We start from the raw sequence: 11709 nt of genomic DNA, 5'->3' as shown, positions 1-11709 counted from the left end.
GTTGTTTCCACTACTGCTACACCTTATGTGTAACTCCTCCCCCCCTACTGTAGCTACACCTTTTATGGCACCTCCTCCCCCACCAACTGCTACTACCCCTCTTTTGGCACCATCTCCCATACTCGATGTTTCCTAGTCTCCTATGGCACCTGCTACTTCCACACCTACTCCCCCACCAACTGCTAGCATACCTCTACCGTGCCCCCCTTCGTAAGTTATTTTTAACATTGTATTACATTTATTTTTCATGTTATATATTTTTTTGTAATTAATGTTTCTTAAGCAGATTCAATCCTCACTAGCTTCCTGTCACCTACATCACATAGATTATCAAGAGCAGATTTGACGAGCCATATTTGTCATGGAAGCAAATACATGTATCTACTCAAGACTTATGGTTTAGGGAGTTTGAGACACGATCATGTAATTTGAATAAAATTTCTAAATTGATTAATTTTCTTATACTAACATATGGTTTATTTTTAATGCTGCAGAGGTCTTTCACCTGGCTCCCTACCACCACCAGCAGATCTGTCGAATCTTCAAGATTCGGGACAAGCGTCGCTTTGCTGACATGTTCACGACAGCTCGCCAACGGGGCGAGCGGTCTGCCTAGATTAGTGAGGGGCTCTGAGATCAATTTACTGCATCTTGAACATTTTTTTATTTTGAGAGGAAGAGGTAGACGAGCTGGGCGAACCGAGTGAAGAGGGGGCTAAGGGAGCTGCGCTCCATATTGGCAGATCAATCTCCCATATGGAGCATTATAATAGGCTAGTAAATTTTTATTAGATATTTAAACATTAATTCAATTTTTGGAGTAATTTCTTAGTGCTAAACATGTTTGTACGTCGCACATGCCAAGGAGTTAAGCTGTGCTCCCTCTGTTGCGGAACTACTTGTTTGAACCCATCCACATCCGAGAATTCATAGTGGGTCACAGAGCATTCCCAATGGTTTTCCGTAAGTTAAAAACCTTATATGAAAAGTTTATTTTAACTCTAACTGTTGAAAGTGTCAATTAAACACTGGTTTTCATTATACATTAGGAGTTCGGGTAGCTCATGGAGAGGCACTTGGCCACTTAGATCTAGACTTTTGCCAACAGTAGTGATATTCAGTCTACTACTGTGCAGTCCAAGTATGAGCTTTAGACCCAGGCGACAGGGAGGAAAAAGGGAGGGTTTATAGCCTTAGAGCGAAAGACATAGCCTTGGAGGTCGAGCTCACCCATGATCCCGTTCTTAGTTCCCGGAGCTCTCCCATAGCCCTATTCTTAGTTCCTCGAGCTCCACACAGCCAGAACAGAAGGCTCTTCCTAGATAGTGGTTGCAATGAACGAAGAGATCTGCAAGTTGTACGAGCAGATGCTGAAAGGCCAACATAGAGTCGGTGACTCTATAGCGTGCATGGCAGAGACCCTAGTAAATAGGCGGAGGAAGCTACCGTTGACATCCATGTAGGAGGAGGATGAGGAGGATGAAGATGATGAAGATGATGAGTAGTTTTTTTCTTATGTTTTTTTTTAATTTATAGACATTATGTTACACATTTGTTGTAGAATATCTTGGATTACTTTTTCTATTCTTATTTGAGATAATTTATGACATTATCTTTCTTTTATTAATGATACTTTTTAGAGTTTTGATATGTGATATGGTATGCTATGTGAAATAAATTTTTGTGCAGGTTGTGGAAACATAATCGAGATTTAAAATTTTTTTCTGTGTTACAAGTTTGCGCTGGATTTGAGTCATTGCGTCTGTTTTCAGACTCAAATTCCGACGTGAAATCAACAATAATATTTCGACTTTTTGCGATATTTTTTGAAGCAAATTCGACAGTAATCTGACGCTAATATTTATCGTCCTATATTTTCAAACGTAAATTTCGACGCACGCTTTGCATAAGCAAATCAGATGCTAGTACGACGCAACAACCGACACAAATTATTTGTGTCGAAATGTTTCGACATAAACTGGACGTAAATCAAATTACCGACCTTCAATTTAACGACAGAATAAATTGGATGTAAATCAGAATCAAATCTGAAGATAACCTTAAAATATCGTCAGATCTGCGTCCAATTTGTGTCTGATTTAGCCAACACAAAGATGTTTAATCCCTGCAGTGTTTACTGAAGAGATTTTTTATCATAGTAAGTTGCAAATTTCTTAATTCTGATTCTTTTGAGCCGTTTGATCTAGCCAACACAAAGATGTTTAATCCCTGTAGTGTTTACTGAAGAGATTTTTTATCATATTAAGTTGCAAATTTCTTAATTCTGATTCTTTTGAGCAATTTGTCATTAGCTCATTTTCCAAACATATTTGAATCACTGAAGGAGCATTATGATCCCTCTTTGTTTTGTTAATTTACTCATGATTTCATGCATTTTCCATGCTCTATGATTGCCTTCACAAGCCACTACTGTTATAAAACACCACTTATTTTGATTCTCAAAAGCTCAAAGGTCTTTAGCCATTTTCATTTTTAAATTATCCAACCTTATTTTCAAGCTTTCACACAACCAACTTGATGCTCATCTCGCCATGTGATTCATGCATGAATAGTAGTCCATACCAAACAAATCTTGAGAATAATATCCCGAAGTTGGCTTTTGTTGCATGCTGAAATTTGGCTTGAGTTCGATTCTGTATCCTACTCTACCAAGTGAAACAAAAAGCTAGTAGGCAACCAAGCAAAACATAAAGCCAGTGGGCTTGCATAGGATTTTGTTTTAAGGATCGTGAAGCAAATTTAGACTAAAGTTGGGGTCAAATACACAAATGAACATACATATTTTGTTACAAGGGAAATAAAAAAAAAGAAATTATTACATAAATAAACTTGATGGAAAAAATGTCAAGCAATGATACATTAAAAAAAAAAATGGAGGTCAATATGGTGAGAATCATTTTACAACATACGAGGCAACAACAATAGACAACAAGGATCAAGTAAAAATGTGGAACATTGTAGTCCCGAACATGCATCCAAGCTTCTTCTTCATCCACATCAAAACTGCTAATAAAAAAGAAGAGATATATGAACCAGAAGAGTTCATCACAACTGTTCAAAGGAGTGCCAAACTAATGCACATCCTGGGAATGATATTTTTGATTGAGAACAACAACAGTGAAAAAAAGTTCATATTTTTCATCGTTTCCAAGGTTTAAGAACCGCGAGAACAATGACGATGGCGATTATCAGGAGCAAAGCTATTCCAATGAGCATGCATTTTCTTGATTGCTTCTGCAAGCTCTTTGCTGTTTGCAGGGCTTCTGTTCCACTCTGTACATGATTCACTGCATTTGCTACCTGAAAGTTATAGTTTCAGTTTGTTAAAATGAAGAATTTTACTAGAAGAAGACTTTTTTTTAAAAAAAAATTTCAATAGTTAGAATTCCTCATTCAGTATTGTAAGCTTTTGTCATATGTTATTCTGTTTACATTATAAAATTACTGAAACATCTTTTTGTTTGGAGAAGCCAATGGTCTGTGGCGATTAATTTGTTCACAGAAAATTAGTTCAAAAAGTTGAATTTTTGTAAAACAAGTAATTTGTGAAATAAATACATAGTAAGAGCAAAAAATCAAACCTGGGTTTCGATATTATCCAACATCTCTCCCTGCGCTTCAACTAGCACTGCCATGTCCATGAATATCTACTGACACAAAATTTAATTAGAAGTAGTTAAGGTAAGGCAACACAGCCTGCTATATATATATAAATATACATAATTAAATCAACTAAACTGTAAAAGTTAGGAATGTACTTGATGCAATTCAAGCAATTTTTTCTCAATCTCCTTGACGGCATCATGCCTTTCTTGAATCTCTTCTAAGGTATCCATTACCTGTAAGCACAAATCTCATCAAAAAATCAATTTTTCAGTAAACAAAAATTATAATCCAACAGCTTGAAGTAGACCTGCCCTCGTCCCATATCTTGAATCGCCTTCTGAAATATTTTTTCGCTATTGCCAGTCTCGATCAACTCATCAATCATCTGAATGTTTCATTATTTTAATAACATGATATAGAAGTTTTCCACAGAGCACATAGACTTTAGCTAATTATAAATCTCACCTCCTCAGTTGGAGTGGTCCCTGTGACTGCACAATGCAATATATACAAATGGAATCAGATAATTTTAGCTCATTAAATATAGTTTGTGATAAAAAGATAGATCTTTCACATTTTTTAGATGAAATTATGATAGCTTGTGGGTTTGGTACCTGTAAAAAACCTCCTCTGAACAATTTCCCTGTACTCTTCTTGTATAGACTGCCTCAGATTCTGGAATGGGTTATGCAAAATTAAAAAACTGATTTTTCATGAAGGATAGGTGCAGAGAAGAAGATTAAAAACCTGGAAATCATTCACTTTATCCCGCAATTTCTTCTTTAAAGAACTGCAAATAATAGAAGCCAACATTACTGCTTACAAGTATCACAACACAATCTAACACAGCTAAACAAGGAAAACTCACACAGTCATGGCTGTTCTTGATCTGTCAACTGCAGTCCCCTTTCCGCAACCAGAATTTTTCCGGTTCTCCAAGTTCTAAAAACCAATAACCAATATGAAAACTTAGATCTTTCCACACAAATCAAAACAAATTAGAATTGAAGCTTACATCTCGATCAATTTCTTCTAATTTCATTTTGATGGCACGTGCAACTATTCCCACTTCATCCATTTCCTTATCCATTCTTTTCTTATAATCTGGAAGCAATCCAAGTTTACATTTTTTTCAGATTATTATGATTTGATTGGCATAATATGCACGAATGATGAGTCTGAGGTGTGCTACCTTTCATGGCAGAAGCCTTGGTAACAGCCTTGGTCTCCTCATTTGCTTCCTGCAAGTATTTTGTCAGTTCATTTCAATCTTATTAAAAAACTTTACCATAAGCTCCTATTGATTCTGTTGCTCAGTAATTAGCGTACCTGAAGCTTTTTGAGGTTATCAGAGAGCTTTCCCATAAGCTCATCCACTTCTTTTACCTGATTTGATGTAAGAAAAGAATCAAAACATGCAAATAGTAAATCTGAAGGGGATTCTAATTAATGCAGAATGCGATATATAGTTGTACCTGTTTGAAAAATTCCTCCATTCCATAATCTGTTTTCAGGCTTTGCATGGGAAATCCTAACTCTATATCTCTTTCCTTCCCTCGGAGACCTGTCTTGCTTCTCTGTGGCAGAAACAAAAGAGTCCTGCGAAGCAGAATCATGAAAGAATATTCATTCAGGTGAGGGTTTCAAATCGTCCTGAAAGTCTGCTGTCTCTGTAACAGATGACTGTTAAAAATTCATTTTTTTTTTGTGACAATTGAGAACGGCTAGTTTTGTGGCCTCAAACCAGCCATATTCTCGAGTTTTAGATCTGATTATACAATGCTATAGTAAATTCTTAATAGTTTCTGCATTAAACTAATTAGAAATTATAAAAAATACCAATCATATAACAAAAACGAAAGCATCATAACATTCTACTACATAAACAGTGCAAAAAAGGGATAAAATCAGAACAACAAAGTGTAAAAATAGAATTTCTTATTACATTGAGAAGATCATTCATTGTCACAACTCCGAGAAATGGAAGCTGGGAGTTCTAAAAGGCTCTTTCTTAAGAGACCGATGCCGCCGAAACAATAACTAGAAGAACAAAAAGGAGGGAGGAAGAAGAAGATCAGATTGAACCAGAAACAATTTGTTATAAAAGAATCGGAAGCCTGAAATGAAGGAAAATGTCAGCACAGCACAACAAAAAAATTGCTGTCAGAATCTCGTTATGATTTATGCATGAAAAGAGAAAAGAAAGCCCTTTCTCGCCTGATCCAGCTTTCATCTCTTTAACCAGTTATGATTGTATAAATAAATAAATTTATGCCTGAAATTCAATTTCATATCAGCAAGAGATTGAATGGAATATCTTTTATGTATTTGTCTTGGTGAAAAACGACTTTATTAAGAGATAATTTAACAGAAGAAACAAAATGTGTTGTCCATAAAAGAATTCTAATTTGCATTCAGCTATTTGATGTTTGCAGTAATTAGTGGAGGACAGATAATTTAGTATGTGTCTAATTGGCGAATTGCAAAGGGGCTGGGCGTGCATGTTAATTGGCTGGATTTGTTCTTTGTTACAAGAGAGTTGATGTCACTAAACTTTATTAACAAAAAAAGTTAAGGAAAGATGATTTTTAATGAATGCTGTTAACTTAGGAATCTTTATATAGTTATTTTTTTATTCAAGGAAAATTTATATACATATGGCACATTTTTTTGTTTATTTACATATCTAACATAAGCTTTCATCATATTTAAGCGTAAAATCATTTTGGTGTTATAAATAGGGGTGTAAACGAGCCGAACACGAGCGAGCCCGGGCTCAGCTCATGCTCGGCTCGTTTCTATTTCAAGCTCAAAAGTGTGTTCGTGTTCGGCTCCGTTGCTTTACGAGGCGAACACGAGCCGGTCACCCAAGTCGTTTACGAACAAAGAGTCGTTTTGACAACCCTAATCACGTAGCCATAAGATGTTAAGGATTAGGGCAAAATTTAAAAATTATTGTTTATATTAAAACATTACTTGAATCTAATTTAATAACTTTTATTCTATTTTCTTAATTAATACTTTTAATTGATTATAAATCTTTATAGCCTTGTAGTCAATTTCTTATATATATATATATATAATTGATGAGTAGTTTTTCGAGCCAAAACGAGCAGAACACGAACAATCAAATCTTTGTTCGTGTTCGGCTCGCTAACTTAGCGAACGAGCCAAACACGAGCTTCTTAACGAGCCGAATATGAGCTGTTCGTGAACAACGAGCCGTTTTGACAGCCCTAGTTATAAACCTATGTATGTAAATGCATGTTTCACTTTAATGATATTTTAATGTGATGTTAGATATTTGAGTGCTATGAATGTAAATATGAAAGTTTTGGGTTTAGATATGTAATACATACAAATTATGTGGTATAAATGTAAATAACCCTTTATGAAAGTTTATCTTTTGGATTTCAATGATGATTGTTGTGGATGTCAATTTGTGCATTTTATAATTGTAAAGTGCATAAACATTTGTTTTTTAGGCCTTCTTTACATAATTTCTTCTCTACTTCTATATAGAATACATCTTTTTTGGTACATCAAATATTTATATTTACATTTAGGGAGATTTACATACATACAACTCAATTCTTATGTATTTATATATCTAACACCTATATTTAATTTTTGCATATAGCCCACCTTAATGTCATATAAAAGGTGTATTCACTTTTTAAAAGTTATAAGAGTGGTACTTTTAATGTGATGTGAAAAAAAAAGGTGATGGTAGAATTGTAAAAAATAAAAGTGCATGTGTTAGATATGAAAATGCATAGGAATTGGGTGGTTGGTATGCAAATGCTCCTTAATAGTTTATATCCTTCCATTCTATAATATTACCTAGAGGGAAGACTAATTTTTAAAATTTTTTGACTGAAAGCATGAAGCAGCAGTGTTATATCACTAAAAATTATATGATCAAGCATTTTTTATAAGAAGTATTTTAAATTCAAATTCATGATCATCCAAGCTCCAATTTCATCAAATTTATACTTAAATTGAGCCTCTTGGAAAGATGAACCCAACTTCTCTAAAATTAGGTCAATCCAAGTCTAATCAAGCTCACATTAAGTCGTTAAATCATAATATGGGGATTTTGATCATTATTGAATGGTCAAATAAACTTCAAACTTGCATATTTAAAGTCAAATGGAGCATCTTGACGAGAGAAATCCAATGAGCTTAAGGTCTTAAATCCAAGGTTATTATGACACCAAAATCCTTAAAAACTTATCTATGCTCAAGGGGGATCAACGCAGACCGTCTGATCATCCCTAAAAAGCTGTAAATAGACACTCTCTCTTCACTTGAGAGAGGAGAAGAAGAGAAGAAGAGAAGGAGAAGTGAAATTTCAGTGCCTGTTATGGAGAGAAGGCACAATAGTAACTACTAGTGTTATGGAGAGAAATTCCAGTAGTTACTATTATGACGGCTACTGCTACGGAGCATCTTGACGAGAGGAATCCAACGAGCTTAAGATCTTAAATCCAAGGCTATTATGACACCAAAATCCTTAAAAACTTATCTATGCTCAAGGGGGATCAACGCAGACCGTCTGATCATCCCTAAAAAGCTGTAAATAGACACTCTCTCTTCACTTGAGAGAGGAGAAGAAGAGAAGAAGAGAAGGAGAAGTGAAATTTCAGTGCCTGTTATGGAGAGAAGGCACAATAGTAACTACTAGTGTTATGGAGAGAAATTCCAGTAGTTACTATTATGACGGCTACTGCTACGGAGCATCTTGACGAGAGGAATCCAACAAGCTTAAGATCTTAAATCCAAGGCTATTATGACACCAAAATCCTTAAAAACTTATCTATGCTCAAGGGGGATCAACGCAGACCGTCTGATCATCCATAAAAAGCTGTAAATAGACACTCTCCCTTCACTTGAGAGAGGAGAAGAAGAGAAGAAGAGAAGAAGAAGTGAAATTTCAGTGCCTGTTATGGAGAGAAGGCACAAAGTAACTACTGGAATTTCTCAGCCACTATCAACTACCGCCCATCATCACCACCTATCTCCATTGAAAACCAACTATTGGTGGCCATTGCTTACAACCATTGTAGCCAGACTATGACTATTTTTTGAATCTCCTAACACGAGTATTTTTTGAGTTATATAAATGCTAGTATTGTTTCTAGTGTAAAATTGGAACTTTATTCTCTTATCGCAAAGAAGGGTATACTCGTATGCTTACAAAAAATAGTGAATTACTTTGACTGGACTGTTGACCTCATTTTTGGTGAGGTATAAGTTTTTTCTCTTAGAATTTAGGATCTAGCCATAGAAATTTCCTATTGACTATCCTAGAGGACTAATGATGAAGCCCACCTCACCTAGAGATTCAAAACACTTCTTAAATCTTTTATGAAGACTCATATGGATGGTCTCAAATCCATAAATATTGGTTAAGATGGCTAGAACTAATATGTGGAGTCTCAAAAAATGAGTTCTTATATGACTACGAGGCTTTAGGGAGGCCCTTTATAGTTGGGCACTCACCTTATACTACATACACATTCATATACACCACATTACATACACCCTTACCTCACTCTTACACACCCATACACCTACATACACACTTATACAAACCACATACACATTCACATGCACCACATCACATATCCCATACATAATTCATGAACAACTCATACACTACCACAATCCTCATCACCCCCAAACCTTACCCTATAATTCACATACATATACACTATAATACACTCTCACCACCTAAATCCTAAAATTACACAAAATACCAAAATTACCTAATTTCACCAAAATTCTCAAATTTCCACCAATTTCCATCAAATTCACTTCAAGCCCATCCTAAAACCAAAATCCAAAATCAAGTCCAATTTACCCAAAAAATTTCCAAAATTACAAACTTCACTCATAATTACCCAAGTCCAAGCCCAAAACCACCCCATAACAAAAGTTCAAAAGCCCATGACTCAAGCCCAACATCCAAGTTTGCTTTAACCAAAATCTACATGATAAAATTTGGCCTCTACATCAAATTTAATCAAACATATAGTCCAAAGTTTTCATGATTTATTCAACCAAGATGTAATTCATAAAAACCCTTTCAAACTTGGATTTCTCACCCACCTTCTTTAATGTAAACCATGTAGGTCAGCATGAGCCGTGGGCAAGCCATATAGTTTCATCCAAGCCACATGGAAGCCATGAAGCCATGTATGAGCCTCATGTGAGCCACCATACCTTAAATGACAAAAGGAGGACCCTCTTTCAAGTTTCCCTCAACAGTGCTTAACCATAAACCTAAATTTAGGACCTAAGCACTTGACGAGGACTCGACTAAACATTCTCCCACGATCAATATCAACCATAGCTACCTTGCTAGTGAGCCAAACCTTTCTCCATGAGCCAAACCCATGGTTGACCCAAAAGTGTGACAAACCCCATTTCACTTTAATCTAACCCTTGGGCACATGGCACCACACAATTGACTTCACAACTCTCCACCCTTGACCTCCCACAACTACATTGTGACCTCTCATGGCCTGATTGGCCACCATGGCTACCGAAAAACCCAAACCCAAGAGCCAACCATGGGGAAAAATTCAAGCCCATCCAATGTGGCTCAACTCCATTGGAACTTGACCTCCACCTCACCTCCACTTATGTCCTCCTGAAGATGGAAGTTCTATAGGACCCACTATATCTGTGCCACAACATTCAAGTGGCCACAACGTGATTGTCAGATACAACACATTTGGGAGTTTGTGTAAGACAACTCAGTGTACTTGACATTGGGGATAGTTTCTAGTTGTTCTCATGCAGTCTGCCAGTACTATCGACCAATAGTAATCCAATCTCTTGATCTTCACTGTCATCTTCAGGCTTGATTGGTGAGAGCTGCAGAGTCTGGTGTGCACCTCTCTGAAAATTTCCCAGGCCTCTGATTTATTGAGACATCTTAGCCAATTTTGATCGAAGGACCTTCTATACAGAATGTTGTCTGCTAAAGATTACAACAACGCTCTCTTCTTTATCTGATGTGCTACTGACTTATCATCTGGTAGCTTTCGTTTCTGCAAGTATTCTATGGACGATAGTCACCAATGCTCTGTATCTTTAGTAACTACTATCCTAGCTTCATCATTACCCAATTAATGCAAGGTATCCATGTCAATTTGTGAGAGGACCTGATGTCCTTATATCGTTATGTTGATGGAATCCTCTTGCAGCCAAGCAAAGTCTTTAGCAATCTTCATAAGGGTGTTCACAAGAACATTCTCTTCTCTTGGGATTCTTTATAACGTTACATTGAGAATATGTTCCAACAATTTCAATGTATGTTGGAAATACTGTTCTAGCCTCGGCTTCAGAATTTTGTATTGTTTGACCACTTGCTGAATAATTAAGTGTGAAACACCATAGATGTTGATGTCTGTTATTACCATAATATTGCTAATTCCAACCCAGTTATTAAAGCTTCATATTATGTTTCATTGTTCGTATAAAGATTTATCAGATGGTAGCAATAACACAACATTCCTCGCTTTGGTGTGATGAAGATCAATTCGACTCCTGCTTTGCTTGGAACGATTGTTTGTCATTGTTTATCTTTCTTTGCTGCAAAAGCTCCGTCAAAATATATCTCCCAATGTTGAACATTGGGGACTTTTATGCTCATTACTTGCTCATCTAGCAACTCTTCATTGAGGGGCAACGTGGCCGGAAGCGGGTGTGCTGCAAGAAATCTGCCAAGTTTTGTCCTTTGATGGCTCAGAGAGGCATAAATGTTATATCGATTTGCAATAATATCATTGACCATCTTGCCAGACGTCCGGAGAGTGTTGGTCGTGTCATTAAATAAAAGTTAGACAATGATACTCAATAGGAGGATACTTTTCTTTCGTCGGTATCAGACAATGACTTAGGTAGTGGAGGGAATTTCCTTTCCTTCATCAATAACCTGGGCTAGCAGGGCTCTGAGGGAGTCGTCTAAAAATGTTGTATAAGGTATTAATGGTCTACTCGAGACAGAGGTTGTTAATACAGAAGGTGTCATTAAGTACTGCTTAATGCCTTTGAAGGCATGTTGACATT

At 36.2% G+C, this 11709-nt stretch overlaps 1 protein-coding gene across 1 annotated transcript; it reads right to left on the bottom strand.

Moving 5' to 3' along the window:
- Positions 1–3159: 3159 nt before the first annotated feature.
- LOC110030379 (syntaxin-132-like) lies at positions 3160–11434 on the bottom strand. The gene is made up of 13 exons (XM_020733058.1): positions 11297–11434; positions 5103–5204; positions 4957–5013; positions 4820–4868; positions 4643–4731; positions 4496–4569; positions 4375–4417; positions 4242–4302; positions 4093–4118; positions 3935–4012; positions 3780–3860; positions 3603–3668; positions 3160–3321 (listed from the first exon to the last, which is right to left on the bottom strand). Exons 1-13 carry the CDS (start codon positions 11432–11434, stop codon positions 3160–3162), a joined length of 1026 nt encoding a protein of 341 aa, XP_020588717.1.
- Between the last annotated feature and the right edge of the window lie 275 nt (positions 11435–11709).

The sequence above is a fragment of the Phalaenopsis equestris genome, unplaced genomic scaffold (assembly GCF_001263595.1).
Source record: "Phalaenopsis equestris unplaced genomic scaffold, ASM126359v1 Scaffold000710, whole genome shotgun sequence".
Taxonomy (NCBI): domain Eukaryota; kingdom Viridiplantae; phylum Streptophyta; class Magnoliopsida; order Asparagales; family Orchidaceae; genus Phalaenopsis; species Phalaenopsis equestris.
Note: the sequence above shows the minus strand (reverse complement) of the source record. Positions and strands in the feature narration are given on the sequence as shown.

What these genes read in the sequence shown, in the direction of transcription:
- LOC110030379 (XM_020733058.1), bottom strand. Translation starts at nt 11,434, where the DNA reads ATGGTCAATGATATTATTGCAAATCGATATAACATTTATGCCTCTCTG. An exon ending in AAGAGTTGCTAGATGAGCAA is followed by an intron (nt 5,205 to 11,296) that starts GTAATGAGCATA and finishes TTTCTGCCACAG; the next exon opens with AGAAGCAAGACAGGTCTCCG. An exon ending in TCAGAGGAGGTTTTTTACAG is followed by an intron (nt 4,119 to 4,241) that starts GTACCAAACCCA and finishes TGCATTGTGCAG; the next exon opens with TCACAGGGACCACTCCAACT.